Raw genomic sequence first — 24,196 nt, 5'->3', positions numbered from 1 at the left:
TACCTTGAGGAGGCCTCCATGGCTGCCCCCCCATTGCAGGATGCAGCACATGCGCCATTGACATGGCTGCATCAGCACTGGAAAGTTGGATAGGACTGGGCCCTATGATTAGCATGATCTACCCCTAATGAGCAGACATCAGCATTCACCTGGGATTCTGGATAGGGAAAAGAAGACATGCTTGGATATGAGGAGCAATGGGGCAGCTGCGTCCTATTGAGCCCTATGTCACATCTTCTACCTGTGGATGCTGTGCCCAGGCTCTTTCTGTAAATTCATTTTGTATCTTTATTTTATAAATGTTCAATTTTTTATATTTTGTAACTTTATTTTATGTTCTTATTCTGCCTTTCATTTAACAGCTCCACTCTGCAGGATGACATCAAAATAAAAACAGATAAAATATAAGTGCACAACTGTAAAACAATTTCATAAGACCATTCTACAAAACCAGACACACTTAAAAAAAAAAAGCATGTGAAACTAAGAAAGCCATATCAATATTTCCCAGTAGATGGCAGTCAATCCCCAGGCAAAAGCACAGAAGTTAGGTCTACCTCTACAGTTTCATACTATGTGTCCTTATTTACCCTGAGGTCAAATGAGGATAAAGCATGTTCAAATTTGCAGTGCCACACATTCTCTTCCAAAGCAGTCAGTAAGAGTAGCTTATCCACACTACAGTAATGGCAACAGTTAGAATCACAAAATATGGAGTGAAGGAAAGCAACAACCCACTAATTTTTTTTGTTTTTTTTAATTGATTGTCATTATCCTTTACAAAGAAAAAAGGATAGAAGACCAGTGAAGACAGTTACAATTTTTATGGCAAAGGATGTTTCTTAAACATCTATTTGCTCAGTTCCAATGAATGCGTTCCACTTTATTCCACCAGAGGATGTGGACATGTTGCTTGGAGATCTAAGCCATGGTATTGGTTCTGAACTGTGGGCAGGGATGGGCTTAGGAGGTGACTGTTTTACAGTGGTTCCATATTTATCTGTCAGGTAGGTATCAGATGATGGGACAACTGCTCAACCCTTGGCCCATCTTGTCCCCCATGCTTTTTAACATATACATGAAACCACTGGGAGAGATGTTGTGGGATTTGGGGTACAGTGTCATCAGTATCCTCTATCCATCTGATAGAAGGTTCACAAGTTGTGAATCCGTACCTGGCCACATTGAAGGACTGGATGTGAGCTAATAAAATGAAACTTAATCCAGGCCATACAGAGGTTCTGTTATCCAGTAGGAAATCTGTTTCAGGGTTGGCTTTGCAGTCTGGGCTGAATGAAGTTGCACTACTATTGCAGGATCAGGCCCACAGCTTGGAGGTGCTCCTGGACTCAGCTCTGCCTCTGGAGGCCTAGGTAGCAGATGTGTCCAGGAGTATATTCAACCATCTTCAACTGGTGCACCAGCATCCCTTCCTGAAGAAGGCAGATTTGGCCACAGTTATCCATGCCCTAGTTACCTTGCAGTTGGACTACTGCAATTTGCTCTACATGGGACTGCCTTTAAAAGAAGTGCCATGCAGAGCATGGGAAGCTTCAGCTGGTACACAATGCACCATCCAGGGTCCTTCTAGGGTCTGACCACATTATGCCACTCCTATCTCAACTACACTGGCCACCAGTGTGTTTCCAGTCCCAATTCACAGTGCTGGTTATTACCTTTAAAACCTGACATCTCTGATAGGGGGCTATCCAGCCTCTGCTTAAAGACCTTTAAAGACCTATCATCTTCTGAGGCAGACTGTTTCCCTGCCAAACAGTTTGTACCATCAGGAAATTCTTCCTAACATTTGATCAAAATCTCCCTTGTATTTTAGACAACAAAAGAGCCATCATAACGCCCTGCACTCCATTAGGGAATGGAGGATGCAAAGATGACTGACTCTTCTGCTTCCCTCCAATACACTGGGGGACCAGCAGCTTCCCCCTACCCTCTGCACCAGTCAATGGGAGCATCTCCTAGAGGCCCGGCATGTTGGTGCTTTTATAGGTCAAGGTGGCAGAGTGGCAGCATCAGTATCTCAACCAACTTGCTCTATCACTACCATCGATATGGGGGTGGGGTGTTTCAGGGAATCAACCCAGTCTTTTATTACCATCCCCTTTCCAATGGCAAGTTTGTTATAGAATAAGGCTGCAATCTTATACATCAGCTGTTCCCAAACTGTGGGTCCGTGGCTCACCAGTGAGTCAAGACTCAATTTTTGTTGGGTTGTGAAACTGACAGGGTAGATTAGGCTATATGCATCAAGGATTAAATAGATTGCTACTTGGGGGGAGTACTATTGCCCAATTACATTATAGCCACAGAGGTTTGAGTGGCTGGTGAAGTGAGACTTTTTTTTAGGTGGATCCTGAGGCTAAAAAGAAAGATCTCAAGCTGTCTGGCTTCCTCCTTTCTCCTCCCTCTATTTCAAACCCTACTTCGTTGTCTCCAAATTAAAAGGAAGACTTCTAGATCACTGGGAACAATAAAGGTCTGCTTTACCTGAATTGAGACTCCACAGGTAGGGCCCCATGGAGTCTGTGCCCTACAGGAAAAGGACACCCGACTCTCACTTCCTTCAGATGCTCTAAGTCACAGCTGCTCCATGATAGTCAGGTTCTGCACTGGCTCTAGCTTCTGATTTAGAGCAGATATTTTTGCATGCAAAAATTGTTAATCCTGCCCCCTACTGCTCAGGGTTTAGACAAAAGATTTATGAAGGTTTCTGGACTGGTTTTCAGCTTCATGGTTTTAAAAGTCCTGAAAACTCTACATCATGTGTTGCACAGACTGGACACCAATCTGGCCAAGTGTTGCAACCAAATGCACTGTCTCCATCATGTTAAAAGCACTCAGTTGAAAATGCTAATCCCAGCCAGGCAAGAACTGGTGTGGGAATCTACAGTGAGCTATTATGTTTAGCACAATGCAGCTCTGGCTGCCTCTATAAACAATCCCTTGCCACTGAGCAGGGATTAAGCAAAGGCACATTCAGCAAATGGATGAGCTGAGCAGTGCAGATGGGCCAAGGGGTTTCACCTGGCAAGAGTAGAACAAAGCCTGGCATGTAGATAGATGAGAACTTCTGAGTAACATGACCCATATATACAATGTAACTTAAATGATACACAAAAGTCCCATGTACACATATACACATATACACGATATACTCCCTATTATATAACATACACAAAAATCCCAGACTCCGAGACAGCCTCAATAGGACTGAGGTGGATTATCTTCAGTCCATATATTAAGCTAGCACAGCAATACAGTGAATGACATTATCTTTAATGGTGACTTTGGATGTTTCTCCACTAGCTGGTTTCTTCAGTATAGACTCCATTCGCTCTCTCATTCATTCATTCAAACCGCCTTAAATAAAGTCTTGAATAAAGACCAAGAAAGGCGGTATATAAATACCTGTATTATTATTATTATTATTATTATTATTATTATTATTATTATTATTATTCCTACAAACTTAGGCCGCAATCCTATCCACACTTTCCTGGGAGTAAGCCCCACTGACTATAATGGGATTTACTTCTGAGTAGACAGGCATAGGATTGGGCTCTCAGACAACAGTCCAAGTGCTAACTGAATTTAGCACAATTGTCTTATCTGGGGCAAAACTCATGGATCAGGGACTAGCTAGTTCCACTCTTACCTTTTTATTGTTGTCCAGCACACACATCTTTTACTCTGAATTCAGTTGTGAATATCCCCTCTGCTGACTATGGTCCCTCACCCCCATTTCTATTAAAAGGCAGGCAGGCAGCTCAATTCTGAGCTGTCCAGTGCATGGGGCTGCAGCAGCACCAAAAATGGCTGCTGCTACATTCTGAGCACTACCCAGGCAGTGCCAGAGGCTCCTCAGGAGAAGGGGACTTCCGTACCCTTCCCCCAGGTAAGGCGAGTAGCCCCACAATGGGGCTACTTGATTTTATGGCGACCCAAGAGTCAGCATAGAATCAAAAGCCTCTGGTGGAGCAAAGCTTCAAGGGTCCCACCTCTCCCCGCCCTCAAGGATTTTCCTGCAAACTGGACTTTCAGAGGAGGGGGCAGTGCTTATGCCTTTACAATGCAGAAAGGACAGGAGCCACACCAAGACATCTGGCCACACCAAACAGCTTAGAACACATACCTTTATCTATTGTTCTCTGAGTCCACACCTACCCTCTTGCTCACCTGCATCTGCCTATACTGTCCTGAAACACTACCCCCCCCCGAACCAGGCCCGTAGCCAGGATTCTAGAGGTGGGGGGCGACTATTTTTTTCAAGGGGGGCAATGGTGTCAGGTATCTATACTGGTGGGCAAAATGAAAGGATAAGTCTGGAGAAACATCAAATACCCATAACTCCCCCAAATTTCATGGAGAGAAAATAATTTGGGTTTTTGTGTTTTTTTTGAAAGATGCATTCATTATCTGTAAAGCAATGTAACGATAATTTGCATAGTATAAATGCATCTCTGCATGCAATGTAAAATGTATTGCCTACATGGAAATAACATGCAACATATCCTTTCATTTACACACCAATGCAATATACAGGCTTGCAACCCTGCAAAAGTAAAACATATCACTGTGATGCAGGTAGTATTTACTTTAGTATTGAAAGTGCCTATTTAACACCTATATAGCGCCTATCTAGCACCTATCTAGCACCTAACACCTATATAATGCTTATCTAGCACCTATCTAGCGCCTATCTAGCACCTAACACATATCTAGCACCTATCTAATGCCTATATAACACCCATCTAGCACCAATATAGCATCATTCTAGCACCTATGTGGCACCCATCTAACACCTACATAACACCTATTTAAAGCCTATATAGAGCCTATTTAACACCTATTTAGCACCTATCTAGGACCTCTGACACCTAAATAGCACCTATACAATGCCTATCTAACACCTATTTAACACCTATATAGCACCTATTTAGCACCTATCTAATGTCTATCTAACGCCTATATAACACCTATTTAATACCTATATAGCGCCTATGCAGCACCTGCCTATTTAACACCTATCTAGCACCTATATAGCGCCTATCTAGCCCCTAACTAGCACCTATATAACACCTATTTAATACTTATATAGTGCCTATCTAACAACTAACTGGCGCCTATCTAGCGCCTACCTGCCTATATCAGGCATGTCCAACAGGTAGATCGCGATCTACCTGTAGATCGCGGAGGGATCAGAGGCAGATCGCCAGCCCCACTTGGCTCCATCTCTCCAGCAGCTCGCCCCATCGCTAGGAGAGAGCTTGTGCCGGCAGGTCGTCTGCCGAGGGCTTGCCGCCGCTGCTGATCTTTTGCCTGTCTTTTTTCCCTGCCTGCAGGAATCTTGCCTGCAGGTGTATTGGGGTCGCTTGTTGTTTTTGTGCCAATAGTTTGTGGGTACCCTAGGGGGCCTCCATCCGCGCCCCGTGACGAGATGCCTCAAGCCCGGCGTCATACCTGGTCTCCTGCCTCTCAGAATCGTCTATTCCTGCCCCCGCCCCAACAGAAGTGTGTTATATACCGGGCAAATCTACTGGATGAATCTACAAACATAAGAGACATAGTGCAGTTACTAGTCTTTATCCAGATGGTTTTAAAGAAGAACTACTTGGAATGATTTCTTTAAAGGGGAGAACTACCGGTCAGGAAATATTCAGTCCTTTCCATTCTTTTGTGACAAAGTGTAATCTTCCATTGCATAGACTTGTTTCCATCACTACTGATGGAGTTTCCATCACTACTTAACGGTTTCATAACCCTCTGTAGACAGCATGACGACTTCCCAGATTTCCTTTCTTCCCACTGCATCATTCACCAGCAAGTTTTGGCAAGCAAGAGACTCAATACAAAGACTGTCATGGACATCACTTTCAAAATTGTAAATTCAGTTCATGGAAGATCACTTCAAAGGCGGCTTTTCAATCTTACTCTTGAAGGGGCAGCGGAAATCATTTTGCACACAGATGTAAGGTGGCTAAGTAGGCACAAATTTCTGCAAAGATTTCATGATTTGGTGAATGAAATAAGAAGTTTTTTGAAGGAGAGGGGAGATGACCCCTAGCACACTGTAGGACATAATTAAAGATACATGGGACAAGATGAGGGCGATTGGGGAAAAATGCCCTACAAAGGTGGGAAACGATGACCCTGGGGTCAGGAAATGTCAAAAAAAATTTGTTTTCCCTTGGCACATGTGGGGCATGCAGGAGAACTGCGGGACCCCCAAGGACACTGTAGGACGTACTCAAAGTTACAAGAGACAAGATGAGGGCGATCGGGGAAAAATGTCCTCCAGGGGTAGAAAACGATGACCGCGTGCTCAGCAGTTGTTGAAAATTTTTTGTTTTCCTTAGGCACATGTGGGGAATGCAGGAAAAGTGTGGTACCCCCTTGCACACTGTAGGAGATAATTAAAGATATGTGGGTCAAGATGAGGGCGATTGGGGAAAAATGTCCTACAGGGATGGAAAACGATGAACCCGGGGTAATCAGATGTCAAAAAAGTTTTATTTTCCCTAGGCACATGTGGGGCCTGCAGGAAAACTGCGGGACCCCCGAGGACACTATGGGACATACTCAGAGATTCGTGGGACAAGATGATGCAATCTGGGAAAAATGTCCTACAGGGGTGGAAAACAATGACCCTGTGGTCAGGAAATGTCGAAAAAATTTTGTTTTCCCTCGGCACATGTGGGGAATGCAGGAGAACTGCGGGATCCCCGAAGGCACTGTAGGACATACTCAGAGATTTGTGGGGCAAGATGAGGGCGATCGGGGAAGAATGTCCTACAGGGTTGGAAAACGATGACCTCGCAGTCAGGAAATGTTGAAGAAATTTTGTTTTCCCTTGGCACATGTGGGGCATGCAGGAGAAGTGCGGGACCCCCTAGCACACTGTATTACATAATTAAGGATACAGGGTCATCGTTTTTCATGCCAGAACCCAATTTTTCCATGATCGCCCTGATCTTTTTCCATGTATTTTTGTGGATGCTCTAGTCCCCTTGGGGAACCTGCAGTTATCCCGCAGGTCCCACAAGTGCCTTGGGAGAAAAAAATTTCTAGACCTATTTTTTGATGTCCCCAGGGTCATCATTTTTTAGGCCTGACCCCCATTTTTCCTCAATCGCTCTCATCTTTTTCCACGTACCTCTGTGGACGCTTGAACCTCAGCTGATCACTCTCACTGTTTTCCCCGTTTTTATAGTTCAGGAGCTGAACACATTCAGAATGTACTGTTGGGGTTGTAGAACACTCTCTTGCCATTACAGTTTGGTTCAGAAACCCTTTGCATTGGGAATGTACTATGGGTGCCCACATACTCAGCTCACTTCTCAGCAGACCATGGCTTTTAACCTTACTCATGTGAAGTAGGGGGGCGCTTTGTCCAAATATTAGCAATTAGTTGGCAACCTTCAGTCTCGAAAGACTATGGTATTGTGCTCTGAATGGTGGTTCTGGAACAGCGTCTAGTGTGGCTGAAAAGGCCGATTCGGGAGTGACAATCCCTTCCACACTGGGAGCAAGTGCAGTCTGTTCCTGCACTTACATGCATGCATTACATTAGCAATACATGTTGATTAAGCCAAAGATTCCCAGATTGCCAGGAAGTGAGGGAAGCATGCATGTGATGTAAGCCAGTTCTGTTAGTTTCATTCCAACCTGCTCATAGTTTAAATGGAACCTGCATATTCAGTGATAGTATTCCTGAGATGGGGGGGGGTGTGATTGCCTGCATGCCCTGCTCATGAGCTTCCCAGAATTATTAGCCCACCTACTTCATTTATCTTTGATGCCAGCCATTTTTAACCACTGTACCATGGCACATTGGTGTGCTGCAAATGGTCCACAGATGAGCTGTGGGAATTGGGGGGGGGGGGAGAGAAGGTCATTTATTAGTAGGGCCATTGGGGGATGTGAGCCAGCCAACCAGCAGCACAGTGTGTCTTGTCAATAACTCTCAAGAGTCTCAGGCAGGGGATCTTTCACACTCTACTAAGAGATGCCAGGAACTGAACATGCTACCTCTGGCACCTAATGCATGCAATGCATGTGCTCTAGCAAAGTTCAGCCTGTAGAAGAGGCTGACTGGGGCAGTTGGCAAGGGCTCCTTCTCCACTGCTCCTCCCTCTCCTCCTTGAAATGAGGGGATCAGAAGAGGAAGAATGCGCATGAGAGGAGAGCGGTTGGTGAATCTGTCAGAGCCAACTACTATCTCCTGTTCTCCACATTTCTTTTTCCTCATTTTTTTTGGAGGAGAAGCAGCAGAGGCAGCTGCCAGGCTATGCGCTGCCTCAGATTCCAGGAGATCTTGGGCAGGCCTAAGCTTGACCACTGAGCAAACAGTCCTGCCCAGCACCTGGCTGCAGTACCATAGCTAAGGGGAGGGGCAGAGGATACACTGCTCCAGGTACCACATCTTGCAGAGGTGTCTTAGAGGCCTCTGAAAGGCACTTCCATTTTTCACAAAAAACCAGAAGTGTCTTTCAGAGCTTTCTTAAATGTCATATAGGAGGGGTATTAAAAATGGTAGGAGTTGTTATGGGAGGTATGGGGGTGTTAAAATTTTAGTGCCCCTGGCTACCAGATGCCTTAACTACACCACTGCCCAGCTGACCACTACTGGAAAACTGGAGGCTGGACAAGACAGAACCTTATTCTGGCCCAGCCAACAGAGTCATGCTTATGTTAACAGTAGAGGTGTTTGTGGGTGCAATCCTGACCTGGGCTTGGGCCATTGCAAGTCCCTTGCCGTAAGACACATTTCCACCTCCTTGGGAGGAAGCCCGGCCAGTGTTTCGAGAAGCGCTGGCCTGCAGAGGCTGACGGAAGCCTCCACGCTGGCTTCCTCCCATCAGCTTGGATGTACTGACGCAAGGATAAAAGGTGGGGGGGGGGAAGAGGCAGGAGGGAGACGTTCCTGGGAAGGGGGAGGGCTGGCGGTTGGCAGCCTGGGGGTGGGTGAGTGGGGAGCGGGAGGCAGGGCTGGGATCCGGCATAACTGCCAGATCCCAACCCTGTTCCCAGGGAGAACGGAGTGGCTCCAAGCTGCTCCACTCTCCTCTGACTTGTGCCACCTCAAGAGGTGGCGCAAGTCCAAGGAGACCTATAGGCACCAGCAGCCCTTACCCAGAAGTAAGGGGAAATGTTTCCCCTTGCCTCTGGCTGAGCCGCTTGTGGCAGCAATCCTGCGCTGGATACAGCGCAAGCCTCTTGGCTTTACAGCCTAAAGCTTCTTGATCACAGTGGGCTTATATCTGAGTAAGGTAAATAACAGCATTTTCAATCACCTCTAGCTAGCAGTTAACACTTCTCTGATGCCTTTTTAAAGAGCCAACCTGATGTGAAGTGAGAGATCACTGACCCTATCTCTTGCCTTTTAAAATTTTTTATTTTTAACTGGAAAACAGACTCTGGGAGGTGAAATGTTTAACTCTCCTCACCCCATTTCACATTAAATCATCACCACCACCCAGCTGCTATTAGCCCCCTCCCCCCAGGGGGAGAGACTATACACAACAAGTACAAATAGAAAACTTCTTGTGGGGGGACGGAGGAATCTGAAACACAAAATCAACTAGCAGGGAAAGAAACAGTTAAGCTATTCCTCTCAGACAGTGCAATCCAATACCTTTCCATGCAGAGTGGATGGTTGTCCACTCAGAAGAAATTAAATTTAATTAATACATTTAATTTAATTAAAGAAAGTAAATTAATAGAATTTACTCCTAGGTAAGGAGACCTATGAACTCCTATGCAATCCTATGAACTCATTTTTGAGTAGACACGCATAACATTGTGTGGTAAGTGTGTGTAGCAGAGATTTTCAGCCTTTTTCATCTCATGGCATACTAAAATTGTCAAGGTACACCGTCAGATTTTTGACAATTGACAAGGCACACCATGCTGCCAGTGGGGGGCTCATATCTCCCACTGGCCTTACTAATAAATGACCTTCCCCCAAATTCCTATGGCACACCTGTGGACCACTCATGGCACACCAATGTGCCATGGCACAGAGGTTGAAAATGGCTGCTGTATAGGATTGAAGGCAAAATTCTCTGTTCCAAACTGTTCCAGAGGCTTTCTCTTTATTTAGAACAGTGTTTCTCAAACTGTGGGTCAGGACCCACACTGTGGGTCACAAGCCGATATCAGTTGGGTCCCCCTTCATTTCAATTTTATTTTTTATATTAGACTTGATGCTACCATAGTATATGACTGTAATTGGGGAAATGTTACAGCTCTGTACTTTCAACAGGCTACTCTGTAAATGCTTTTAACAATGATAGCAAATGGGACTTACTCCTGGGTAAGTGTGGGTAGGATTGCAGCCTAGGATTGTTAGAAATTTTCCTGCCTGATGATGTCACTTCCTGTCATGATGTCACTTCCAGTGGGTCCTGACAGATTCTCATTCTAAAAAGTGAGGTGCTAAAAGTTTGATTTAGGACCCAATCCTATCCAATTTTCCAGTGCCAAGGTAGCTGTGAAATGGGGTGTGCACTGCATCCTGTGGAGGGGAGGCAGTTATAGGGCTGCATTACAGCTACACCGGTGCTGGAAAGTTGGATCGGATTGGACCCTTAGTTGATTAGAACATAATACAAATCAATAAGGCTGTGACCCGGCTCTGTAACACGTGTTTGCTTGTCAGTGGTGGTGTCAGCCCAATCCTATCCACACTTACCTGGGAGAAAGCCCCATTGACTATAACGGAACTTACTACTGAGCAGGCATCCAACTTTCCAGCACCGGTGCAGCTGCAATGCAGCCCCGAGGTAAGGGAAAAAATGTTCCCATCCCTCGAGGAGGCCTCTGTGACTGCCTCCCCACCACTGGATGCAGCGCACGCCCCCTTGGCGCGCGGGAAAAAGGGCCAGGATTGAGCCCTGGGTGCGGAATCCCGACGTGCCCAGCCAGGACAGCGGCTTGCGTGGGCGTGCCAAGGCTGTGGGGGGCGTGGCGGCCTCGGAGCCGGCTCTGTTTGAGCTGCAGCCAGCGCGGCGCCTCATCAGTGAGCTCCTGCCTACCTCCTGCTCGGCTCGCTCCCCGTCGGAAGAAGCATGCCTGCCCGCGGCTCGGCGCTGCTGCTCCTGCTGCCGCTCTGGCTGTGCCTGGCGCCCAGGGGAGCGGCGGGGACGCCGTGCGCCCCCTGCCAGCAGGAGCTCTGCGCTCCCGTGCGCTGCGCCGCGCCCGAGCTGACGGCGCGGGACGAGTGCGACTGCTGCCCGCGCTGCCTCAGCGCCGAAGGGGAGCGCTGCGGAGGGGCGCGGGGCGCGCGCTGCGGCCCGGGCTTGGTGTGTGTCAGCCAGCGCCCCGCCGAGCCCCCCTCGCCGCCGCCGCAGGAGGCCGAGGAAGAGGGCACGGGGCGCTGCGTGTGCAAGGAGGACGGCGCCGTCTGCGGCTCCGACGGCCGCTCCTACGGCAGCGTGTGCGCCCTGCACCTGCACAGCTGGCGCGCCCAGCACGGGGGTCGGGAGCGCGTTCGGAAGGTGCACGACGGCGAGTGCAAGCTGGGTGAGTCTGGGCTCGGACCCAGTGCTGGTGTTTGGGGGGGGGGGCATGAGCACCAGCAGCTCTAGAGCCCAGGTCAACCAGGCAGGTAGATCTCCAGCCAGGCAGGTAGATCTCGGCTCCAAGTCCAGGCAGGAGAGCAGGTCTACCTGCCCAGCAAACCACAAGTTCAGCCTGGGCTCCCGTGGAACTTGGGGCCAAGGTTTGTTTGGCAGGTAGACCTGCTCTCCCGCCTGGACTTGAAGCCCAGATCTACCTGCCAGACAGACCTCAGCTCCCATTCCAGCCAAACTTGCTGGCACCCCACCCAATGGGCATTCCCCTGGCATCTGATTTTGCTCCCCATCCCAGCAGGCGCCCTTCCCTCCTGGCATGACAGTTTGGGGGGGGGGGCCACACACCCATGGCTCCCTGGAATCTGCACCCTTGATCCACCCTGGGTGAGTCCCTCCACAGGGCAGAGGGAGGGTGGCTTAGAGGACCCCTTGGGGAGGGAGCAGTAGGTGGCTTTTCATCCTGGCCAAAAGGAAAGTTTAGCCTTCCCCTTTGGAGGAGTTTGCAATGTAAAATTTCCTTTGTGGATGGGGAAATGTCCTATTTCTTCCTCTTTGTTTCTTCTTTTTTCTCCCCTAAATTGGTCAACAAATACTTGTTGGACCAAACTGTTATGTCTCCTCTGATCCGTCTAATTTAAAGTAGGATTTGTCCAGACTTGTTTCCCAAACCTATGCTTGAAGATGTCAGAGAGAAAGAAAGAAAGAGAGAAAGGTGTCTGAGGATGTGCAGAGAAACATTGAGTAGCCACAATCTGGCCCTGCAAGTTGAGCCTGACAGCCCAATCCTATTCACACTTTCCTGGGAATAAGCCCCATTAACTCTGATGGGACTTACTTCTGAGTAGACATTTATAGGATTGAGCTGTAAGTCCTGATTTCCATTGTGCTCAGTTTCTTTAACAAGGTCAAGTTTAACAAGGTTTCTTTAACAAGGTTAAGTGCTATTTGTGAACACACACAAAAAATTGCAGAATTCAAAGGGATTTGTTTCCAAAGAAATGGGTTCAAGCTATATACAGTACATGCCATGGAGAGAGCAAGGAACTGCCTGTGTTTTGGGAGGAGTCCCGCAAAGGCAATTTTATAGCTCATTAGTTGGTGAATATCACCTGAATTCCAGGGACACACAGCTTTTGATCCTTATTGGCTGCCCAGGGCATAGGTACAGTTGTAAATGTGGAGTGGTAAGCATTAATGTGAAAATGGTTCCTGATCAACAGACTGCAATCCTATGTACACTCTCCTGAGAGCAAGCCCCATTTAAGAAAATGGGACTTGCACATCTGTGTAGACAAGGTTAGGATTGTGCTCTTAGGGGCCAATCCTATCCACCTTTCCAGCACTGGTGCAGCTGCAATGCAGATCCAAAGTAAGGAAACAAATGCTCCCTTCCCTTGAGGAGGCCTCTGTGACTGTCTTCCTACTACAGCAGTGGTTTTCAAACTCTCATGGAGAGTTTGAGCCACTGTAAGTGTTTGCAGGGGCTGGGGGGGGGAGGCAGCGGCGCGGGTGGAAGGCAGCAGCGTGATTCCCAGGATCGTGCCGCTCAAGGGGCTGCAGGGGCTTGGGTGCACTTACCCAAGCCTCCTGCAGCCTCCCCGGGGTACGGGGAGCCCGGTGCGACCTTTGGCAGGGCTCCCCAAAACAGTGAAAATAAAAGCAGAGCGAGCGCGCCCCATCTCCGTTAAAGCGGAAGTGGAGCTTGATTGCTCCGCTTTCACTTTCACTGCTTTGGGGAGCCCTGCCAAAGGTCGCACTGGGCTCCCCGCACCCCGGGGAGGCTGCAGGAGGCTTAGGTAAGTGCACCCCCTTAGCGGATCGCGCTGCTGCCTCCTCCCTGCCTCCAGGCTGCCCCTGTCCCTTAAGAGGGCAGAGGCCAGGGCCCACAGGCTGGGGTGTCGCAATGCCCCAGTTTGATAAGCCCTGTACTACAGGATGAAAACAATGGGATGTTGGATAGGATTGGGTCCGTAGTCATTTAGAGCACAATCCTACCCTGTGCTGGAACAGACAAACCAAGAGGCTTGCACTGTATCCAGCGCAGGATAGGGGCCCAAAGCGACTCAGCCGGAGGCAAGGGGAAACTTTCCCCTTACCTCCGGGTAAAGCACACTGGCCCCTATGGGTCTCTGCAGACTTGCATCACCTCCTGAGGTGGCACAAGTCCGAGGGGAGCAGCTTGAAGCCACTCCGATCTCCCTGGGAATGGGGGTTGGAATCCGGCATAACTGCTGGATCCCAGACCCACCTCCTGCTCCCTACCCGCCTGTCCCTGGGGCTGTCCACTGCCCGCCCTCCCCCCACCCAGGAACACCTCCCTCCCACTCGGGCTTTGGGCGCAAGTACAATGGAGGGGGCTGGCATAATATCGATATGATTCTAAGATACTGATTATAATCAGCTTTTGAGCTTTCTCGGAGAGGCATAATGTAAATGGATTATATAAACACTGAAGGTGGGGAGAATTTGTGGCTATATTGATGTGGGGTTTCATGGGTGGTATAAGGGATATCTTGTAAGGACTGAGGGCTATGCTGGAGAGAGGACGTTGATAACTTAGAATTAATATGGATCTTCTAAATACTGTGTTATAGGTGCCAGGGATAACAAGGAAAGGCATGGCCTGCCAAGTGGGATAGCAGGTGTGTCTTGCTCATTTCAGAATAAAAGGTGGTAGGAATGAGCCTAGGTTAACAGAGACTGCATTTGGTTGTGTGTATGAAGTTGAAGTAGGTTGATGGAAAGAAGTGGAACATTTTTGGGATAAGATCCCATGGATGAGTTAGGAGGGAGTTCAGATAGCCCAGTCCTATGGCTGTTTACTTGAATTCAATGAGATTTGTTCTTGAGTTCATGTAGGATGGCTGGTGCTGGTGTTTTCCTTTGAAAACAGTAATTCCAAACTGGCACACCGTGATGAATCCCATTGGATATAATGATCGTAATATAGTATTTCTATACCGCTTAAAATGTACTGAGCACTTACTGGAAATGTTCACAATTTCTGCCAGTGGGTTTGCAATGTACATCTACAGCTCCCAGTAGGAATTGATAAATTTTTAGAAATTGGCTAGGCTGTGTCAGAATGTATGACCCTTGCCATCTAGGCACGCATTGTGTTCTACTCATAATGGTCTCCAGCTGGTCTGCACAGCTAAGAGACAAAAGTGGAGAACCAGCAGGACTGGCTTCTGCAGTGAGCTCAGGAATGTCCTGAGGAGAAGATACCTACCCTTCTGGTGGTGTTGGACACTACCTGTGGTTGTGATTGACAGCACCCAGCCAAGACAGTAAGGAACTGCCACCTGTCTATGCTATAATTGGAGGCAACTACATGTTTTAAGTGATGGTTGTTCCAAGGAAAAAAGAGCCCATTGTGATGCATTTGAGGATAGATTGGGAGTTTTATGCATATCCTGGTAACGTAGATCTTGGATTTCAGGATCAGTTTAAAGCTCAGTTCAGAAACTCTGCCAAATCATAAGTAAGGAACGTTCATCATAGTTTGGGTATGATGTCTGAATTGAGAAATCATTGCTTATTATCAACCAGTAATCTTGAATTGGAACCTATAGTTTGTGCTAACTCTGGCTTGATGTGATATTTGAATCACTTTGCCTCAGGAGACCTCTGGACCAAAAGGAATGCTGCTGAGTAGATGGAAATCAAATGCAGACATGCAACTCTAAAACCATGGTTTGCCAGTATATTTGGATGCTCAGAACATGTTCTAAACTATGGTTAGTGCAAATCATGGTTTGGTATGATTGAGGCTAAGTATTTTCATGTGTTTTCTGCCCTATTTTCCTTGTTTATATACAGTAGGCCCTTAGTATCACTGGGGGATTGATTCCACGACCCCTGGCGGATACCAAAATCAGCGGATTCTGGAGTCCCGAGATGGAACAGGGTCATGGTGTTGCAATTACTTATTGTGAGGTCATGCCAGGCCCCTGGTCCAATCCATTGACCTCCCTGCACCCAGAACTCCTCCAGGAAGCAACCGGATGTGACTTCCAGTATGTGTCCTTGACTTCCAGTTTACTTCCAGGGGCATGCTGAGATTACAGGGAGGCCAATGGTGTGGGCCACAGACTTCCCTGCACCTCAGAACACCTCCTGGGTAAGACCAGAAGTTGCAGACACAAACTGGAAGTCATTTTCATTTGCTTCCTGGAGGTGTTCACCTTAGAACACCTCCTGGGTATCACCAGAAGTTGCAGACACAAACTGGAAGTCACTTTCAGTTGCTTCCTGGAGGTGTTCTGAGGGGCACATGGAAGCCGTCCATGGTGTTTCAAATCTGTGGAATTCAATAGTGTTGCATCCAAGGGCCCTCTGTATGTGCTAATTTAACCTTGCCAATGAGTTAACTAAAGTCATAAGAAACCTTCAAAATGTTTTACTATTAATTTATACCCCATGTTTTGGTCTGGTCAGATTCTAAAGCAACAGATTTACTTGCCCATATGTTCCTGTGCTTGTCTTCTGTTCTGGCTCATGAGCAGCATGTAAGGGGAGAAAACTTTTTTTACTAAAGCTTCCCTTTCAGCCACAAATCAATGTCAGCCTCGCTAGGGTGGCCTGTTGATTGTCTGTTTGCAAGTCTTGCTCCTCTGAAGCCCCATCAGGAATCTGAGATAATTGCAAGATGAACCTGGATGCACATAAATCTATGAAAAAGTAAAAAAAGTCTGGCAAGATGAGTCCCCACTAATTGCATCCTCAGTCCAGATAAGCTGCTTGATGCACATTTGTGTATAAGAGTGTGCGATGGATGTTTTCCTTGTTAAAGTTTTTATTATGTACAATATAAGGTTGAATTTTTTAGTGAATACCAATATTACTTTGGGGTGCTGTCAACTATATGAATGATGATGAATTTTTTTAAAGGGATGTGATTGACAAATAAATTTTAAAAGCCTCTTAAGCATCTCTGGTATTTTAATGAGGGGGACTTTAGATTTGAAAATTAGGCATTAGGGTGCTTGGTAGGAACGCATTTAAAACGTATATAACTATATGTTCAGGCAATACAACAAACTGTTGTGTGTTGAATTGGAAACTAGCTGTGTATGTACCTGTTTCTTCGTTTTTTTTTCTCCTACCCCCAAGAGTCCAACTCAATTCACATGCACTGGTTTGTTAAACTGCAGTTTCCTCTGGTGTTTGAACTGGGAAACTGTAGTTTAACAAAGGAGGACACTCTGAGTTTAATTGGGCTGCTGATGGGATGAAGAAAGAAGAGGAGAATATGTGTGCACACAGCAAATTCCCAATCCACTGAATCATCAACATCTATATGTCTGCTGACCATTTGAGTTTATGAGAAATCCACCCTTGTATTATTTTTCTGTTGCCTTCTCATGTTCCAAACATCAGCCTAAGCCCTCCCTATCTCAAGGACTTTCTGAAGCAGAATGGTCATCTTAACGTATTTTTAAAAAGAGCTGTGAACAGGCTAGGCAGGCTCCTCTAGGAGGATTTTCCATAACCTGGAATGAGAGAGCCATGGCGGTCACCAACCTAGTTTCAAGTAGGGGTGACAAAAGAACAGAGCTTCAGATGATTGTCTAAGCCAGGGGTCTCCAAACCTTTTCGCCAGAGTGCTGCATGAAATATCTGGTGCAGTGCTGAGGGCTAGAAAAAAATTTAAATATAAAATTTAAATAAATAAATTAGAGATGGGACTTAGATGAATGAATAAATGATTGAGTGGGCTCATTCACTCAGCCTCTTCAGCCCTCAGAACACCCTCCAGATGCGAGCAGAGCACGGCTCTGGTCATGTTCAGTTGAGTGGGCCAGAGGCTTTCAGGGGACAAGAGGCTGGCTGCGGGCTGGATGGAGGTTGGCTGCGGGCCGCGTTTGGCCCCTGGGCCGGGGTTTGGAGACCCCTGGTCTAAGCCTACAGGGAAGTGTGGGTGGCACATGGCATCACTTTAGGTAACCTTGGTCCCAGATCCTTTAGATCTTTATAGGTCAAAGTCAGGACTTAAAATTGCACCGAAAAACCAATGTAACAACTGGATCTGTGTAGTTGCATGCTTTTCTTTTCCTTTAAAAATCCCATCCTGAAGTTGTATGTGGAGCTGATCTCATTGAGTGGCACTCAGTTGCAGGAAGCCCCACGGAAGCTTCCAGCATGCATCCCTCTTGCATGTTGGAAATGTAGAATAAAATGGGAGATACAGTGAGTTCCCAGAGGGCTCCTTCCCCCCCCAAACCCACAATATTTTGCCTCTTTCCTTACTCTTAATTACTGCAGTTACTGTAATAGTTTATGCTCAGAGAGTGTCTCAGTATTCTGAGGCAGTGCTTTCTGGATCAGGATCCTGAATAGGCTTGTATCTGTGCAAACGTTCATTCCAGCAGGCATACCCTGGATTCAAGAAGTACCTGCCTTAGTGCAGTCTTGAGGAAGAGTTTAGGGGCTATGGACGCAGTTTTCATTCTACTGAAAGGATGATAATCCTTTGCATTTTTAGACTATTCAAATAGCTTTCCATGTATTATCTCAGTCATCCAACAGCCCTGCAAAGTAGATCAACCATTATGATCATTAAGTTAAAAGTCTGAGAGTGAAAGGATTGTGGCTTGCTTAAGGCCACCTAGGCTGGAGTCAATAGCATAGCTGGAGGGGGTGCAGACACTAAGTTTTGCAAGGTGCTTCACCACAGCATGCAAATGCCCCCCCCCCTTTGGAGCCATTCTGGGCTGCTAGAGCAAAGTGTAGGAGGCACCAGAATGGTTCCAAAGGAGAGGGGGAGATGCCACTTGCACACTGCAGTATGGCGCCCTACAAAGCTGTTTTGCACCTCCTCTAGCTATGCTACTGGTTGGAGCAATGGTTTTCCCAGAAAAATGAAGGTGACTCATCAGAGCCATTGTTGGCTGTGTGTACTTTGTATTTAATTATTCCCACTATCAGCTCTGACTAAATAGGTCTTACAGGGTTTTTCAAGCATTGTACATCTGGAACAAAGTTGTATCTATCAATATCACCTTCAATACATTTTTGGGATCAGGACATTTTTCTGTACAAAATGGTAGAGATTTCAACCAGAATAAATCATAAGATATGTTTAAGAGTACTACACATCCTGTTGTTTCTTGTGTCTGTGTACAATAATAATAATAATAATAATAATAATAACAGGTATTTATATACCGCCTTTCTTGGTCTTTATTCAAGACTTTATTCAAGGCGGTTTACATAGGCAGGCTTGTTTAAATCCCTTATTAAATAGGGATTTTTACAATTGAAAGAAGGTTCTTTCTTTCAAGAACCACTACATTCAGGTGTTTCATTCCGATCTGGCTTCACATTCTGGCCTCCATCCTCCCACGCTCAGAGCAGATGGAATAGCTCGGCTTCAGCTTGTCAGCTGCTTCAAGGTCGCACGGTGCCGGTGGCCTTGAACTGGCGACCTTGTGGATGTTATCTTCAGGCAGACGGAGGCTCTACCCTCTAGACCAGACCTCCTGTATTCAATCAATACAGTTGTTGAAAATCTTATGACTTGGGTAAACCAGTTCATGCTCTTGGATTAGTATTGGTTCTGGTGAGTTCATGACTGTTGCAGGATTTAAATGATGGGTACCCTAACTCCAAAACTCTCAACCATTACAGTAGCAAAAAACTGCTTTTGACTTTGGTGTTCTCAAGATTTCACCCTGTATTTGCAAGAGCAAACATCCAAGGCCACATTGTTTTCTCCTTTCCATTAATGCAAGCTGAGCCACCGTCTGCATTTTTCAAATAAATCAGTGCTGGTTTAGGTGTTGGAGTGGACAGACTCTAGTCTGAATCCCCATTCAACGTTCAATCTCACCTAGTGACTTAGCTACACATTCTTTTTTTCTAACCCACCTCTCAGGGTTGTTGGAAGGATATGATGGGAGGAACCATGAATGTTTTACTCCTTGGAAAAGTATAATAAAAATAAGCCACATAGATACTATTTTATTGTCAGGACAGAGTTGTTGGTGCTCATTATTTTATTCTTGCCAGTGTTTTTAGCTGTCCATTCTAATGATAATGAAAACTCAACCAAGGAGGGGGCATTTCTTGTGTCAGTAAGTACCTCATTATATCTTAACCCAAGGGCACTAATTTATTCATGTATAATCAGTGGGTAATATTTAACAGTCTCCTTTGGGAGCTGGGGCGTGTGTAACAGCTGCTTCACTTGCTATTTGTAATCTGCCCCCTTCTTTCTAATTTGCTGTATGTGCCTTTTTTTAATGAGCATCATGGGAATCTGAGGGATTTGATAATTCCCCCCCCCCCATTTTGATACTATACTTCTGAAGTAAGGCTGTACTAGACAAAATGACAGCATTTCAAAGTCTGTGGTTGGGCTAGAAATATTTGCCTCCTCCTGGAAGGTATAATGGAATGCTGGCCAATGCCAGGCTCAAAGCCTTGTGTGTACGTGAACGGAGCTTGATTTCATTGCTTCGCCCACTTCCCTTTTAATCGGATCCATTCATTAATGGCTTTGTAGCACTTTCTCCGAACAAAGCCAGTCTCTCCCTCACTCACCCAGCGTCTGCCTAGCTTGAGGCGGAACTTGGAGAAATAGGGAATATCTCGCATGAGATTGGCGATTTCTTTGAGCTACTCCGACCTGGCGCTTGCTTTACAATACTCTGAATATATCAAGAAATAAATGACAGATCCCTTTTCATCCCTACCAGTGCTTTTCACACTCTTTAATCCTCTTGCTGATTTGACCAATAGGAGATTAGACTGAAGCTTTGCTCGTTTCACTGCCAGAGTGGGCACAGTTACATTTTCATAAATTAGATTTAGTGTGTGTGCATGCGTAGCCCATGGTGGTGCTGGCTGTATCTCTGTGTATTCTTTATACTGTCTTTTGTTACAGCAAGAGTGACCACACCTATGATCGCTTAGAATTGCATTAACAAAAGTAGAAAATAATTTGCTTGACAGAACAACTTCTGCATTGTATATGAATCCTTTGTCTTTCTTTAGAAAACTGTTCCTTTTTAAAGAGCCTGTCATTCTTCCCTAATTCAGGGCTGATGTATACTTCTCTGTGTTTGAGAAGATGAAACAATGACCTCCCATTCTGTTTTTTGCATTGGTGACAGAAATCTTGCATATTTCCTAGTGGGGGAAAAAATGCAGAGAAGCAGATGCACACATGTTCTCATTGTCATGACTTGTCTAGTATTCTTCTGCAGTGATGCAGAATGAAGCAGAAGTTTGAAAAGTCATAGATTTTTTTTAACAGATCAGCTGATGCAAACAGAAATGGCTTCAGCAGGATTCTACATCTTATTGACTGAAGCTCATCTAGATTGTAGGGCAAGGGTGTCAATTTCAAATGTGGCAAGGGCCACATTCTATCTCTGCCCAGCAGATTCCAGGGACAGCATCCATAATTTTTCACTGACAAGGGGAGGGTGAAGGAAATGGTTGTGCAGCAGATGTCCAAAGACTTAGAAGTAGATGAAGAGGAATTGGTAGGAGATCTGTGTTTGTTAATAGCGACCAAGGAGTTTAAAATATGGAAAAATAGCTATTCCCCACATTATAGAACTCTAGGGCAGTAGTTCCCAAACTTTAACATGATGACCCACCTGAGAAAAAGCTTAATTTTATCAGCTGCTCAAGCCTCTGTGGCTATAATGGTGATTGGGCAGCAGTGCTTCCTCCCCTCCCTGTTGCAGGTTGTTTAACCCTTGATACACATAGCCCAATAGTTCCCAAACTATGAGCCGTGGCTCCCTGATGAGCCATGGAAATGAGCCAGGAAAGCCACAGAATCATCTCAAAAACCTACTGCCCTATACAAAGATTATGATTGTACCCCTAATGGGAAGACACAGCCAATGGCCCAGTAGGTCAAAGGAGTTTCTAGTCGGGGAAGTTCGGGGCCCACTGAAATAGCCTAATCTGCCTTGTCAGTTTCACGACTCACTAAAAATTGGGTTGTAACCCACTGGTGGGCCACAGAGCCACAGTTTGGAGACGGCTACTCTAGAGGGAAGAATGTGTGCTTTATATGGAATGCATCTTTTCACACAAGTAACCTGAAAAACACAGGAAAGACAGAATGTGATTGTAAGTTTGTTTTTCTGCAGAGCCATCAGTTGACGTTGTGAACATATTCAAATCTGCATTCTGTCCTTTGCACATACATGCTAATGGACTGGGGAGGGGGAGAGCTCAAAAGCACTTTAAGTGATACTTGTGAAATCTGTACTAGTTATTAAAGCCTCCTCTAGGGACCAAAAGACCACCACCTCTCATTCTGCACCTTTTCCCCTTGCCTGAAAAGCCTGGCAATGTCACATTGTCTGCATTTTTGATCAGTTGTGTTGCTCATTTAAACTAATTGAAGGACAGACTTCTGCTGTGGCATGCAGCAGCCATTGCTAGACCAGCCCGTCTGCCCCATTAAGGGAATTGCTTTCTAACCCTAAAGAGGGTTCAGAAATTGGGGGGGGGGGAGTCTTGGAGCCCTGTTGGGGATCTCTGAGGGTCTGAATAAAAGGAATCAAATCTTCAGGCTGCAGTGAACAATGCATTCCTAACAGAACTGGAGACCGAAATCAATGTTATCAAAGTCCTGATCCTGTGAAAATTCACAACACTGTGTAGAAAATTAGCAAATGTAATCAACAGTTTCTAATGGTGAAAATGCATGTGATGCTCCTCTGTGTGAATTGTATATTGCCCTCACCCTCCCCACCCAAGCAGCCACAGTGCAGGAACTTTCAGACATGATTGAAGAACTGAGGATTTTTGTCCAGTCTTGTGTGTGTGACCCGAGGCAGCAGGATTTAAAGAGGCTGTGAAGCTCCTACATAGGGCTTTTGAAGTGGGCGGTGTAAATACTGTGATTAGTACAAATTCTTAAGTCTTCATGGTTAAGTAGATAATCCTCAGGAATGGTGAGTTCACACCACAAATGGAATGGGAACATTTTTTTCCTTTATGTAGTCTGGACTATGTTTGGTTCAGAAATAACTTGGGGTGGGAACTGCCCCCTTGTTTGGCTGCTAACTTGCCCACCTCCTTACAAACCCACTGTAGCTGACAACCAGGAACAAAAATAGATTAAAATAGCTTTGCAAATCATTCCCCGAAAGTTGCTAATACAACAAATTTGCTGGACCACCTGCGCATTCCTGTTAACATTGCTTGTGGCATATCGGCATCCTAAAATAAAACGGAATCGATTATCTGCCTGGTTATAGAAAAATGCCTTTCTACATTATGTGGTTTTTACTTGCTGCAAGCTACTTACTGGGCAAGTGCCTAATTATTAGCCTGTTTTTAAAAAATAAATATAATAAATACCTTAAAATGCAAAAGTACACCCAAAAGTAAAATACTAAAACATCACAGAATCCAGACATAGTATTACTGTTGGCAATGCAGGTAGAGAGACTAGCAAAGCCTTTGGGATCAAGCTGTAGAAATTAATATATGTTTTCATGTACCACTCATGCAACAAACTAAATACTGCTGGGCATATACTGTATTGGACATAACTTAGAACAAAGGGTGCAAAGGCTATCCTAAAGGTTTACTATAGGATATAACATTATTTGGTGTTAACGCTTTAGAGCACTTTAGTCATCACTGTGTTGTAATATTTGTGACAGTCTTGTTAAGTCAGTATTTTTATCTTGAGAGGGGTACAAGAAGGGTAGGGTGGCCAAGTCTGGGAGAGTGATTTGACTAAGGCCAACAAATGAGTTCACAGCCGAGGCACATTTTGAACTGGGGTCTTTCCATTGTGGTGTTCAGTTTCAGTTTCTTCTTCACTCGCTAAGGCTCTTCACTCTGCCTGCAATGCTAATATAACTTTCTGTGCCAAACTAGGTGCCATTAGGCAGGTATACATAGGTATGTCCCATTCAAACATTTCCTTGCTGGTGCTTCAAGTATTAGGACCTGCCTGTTGGCTTAAAATATTGAAAGCGCTTAAATTCTACTGATTTCAGATGAAGTGTTTACAACAGGGGTGTCAAACATAAGGCCCTGGGGCTGAATGCGGCTTGCAGAAGCTCTTTATCTGGCCCTTGGCATCTCCCAGCAACACCATCAGCTGCTCTCAGCTGCTAAGAAGGCTGAGGTGTCACTACTGAAAGGGCAACCCACATGATAATTGGGCTCTCCCATATCTTGCAAACATGATCAAGATTTATTTTCTCTTCTATTTGTAGCTGATGAATTCCTAGGTGAGAAAAAAGTGCTTTGTTCTGTCATGACCTGCTTAATGACATCACTTCCTGCTTAATGACATCACTACTGGCCCTTAGCAGGCATCATGAATGCTATATGGTCCTCTGTATGAGTTTAGTTTGACCCCCCCTTGTTTACAATATACAAATGGGAATAAGATCAGTCTATGAGTCTTGGTGAGGCAAACAATTAACAGCCCAATTTTGTCAGACAACGGCACAGTGGGGAACAGGTGGGAGGTCTCCTCAGAGGAAGGGAACATTTGCTGAATGGGGCTATTTGAATCTGCAGCAGCTAACTTGCTGACACGGAACAGAGAAACCCCATGTAAGATTTTCAGGCCTGGGAGGGGGGTTAGGATACATCGGAGGCTT

At 45.8% G+C, this 24,196-nt stretch overlaps 1 protein-coding gene across 2 annotated transcripts in view; it reads left to right on the top strand.

The window, feature by feature from the left end:
* Window positions 1–11,028: 11,028 nt before the first annotated feature.
* IGFBPL1 (insulin like growth factor binding protein like 1) overlaps window positions 11,029–24,196 on the top strand; it is a 45,588-nt gene continuing 32,420 nt past the window's right edge. For both annotated transcript variants that reach the window (XM_066618132.1, XM_066618133.1), the window contains exon 1: window positions 11,029–11,541. In XM_066618132.1, coding sequence (XP_066474229.1) covers window positions 11,088–11,541 — 454 coding nt within the window. In that variant the 5' untranslated portion in view covers window positions 11,029–11,087. The remainder of the gene's footprint in view (window positions 11,542–24,196) is intronic.

The sequence above is a fragment of the Tiliqua scincoides genome, chromosome 2 (genome assembly GCF_035046505.1).
Source record: "Tiliqua scincoides isolate rTilSci1 chromosome 2, rTilSci1.hap2, whole genome shotgun sequence".
Classification (NCBI taxonomy): domain Eukaryota; kingdom Metazoa; phylum Chordata; class Lepidosauria; order Squamata; family Scincidae; genus Tiliqua; species Tiliqua scincoides.
The sequence above is the reverse complement of the archived record's forward strand: the minus strand, read 5'-3'. Positions and strand labels throughout refer to the sequence as shown.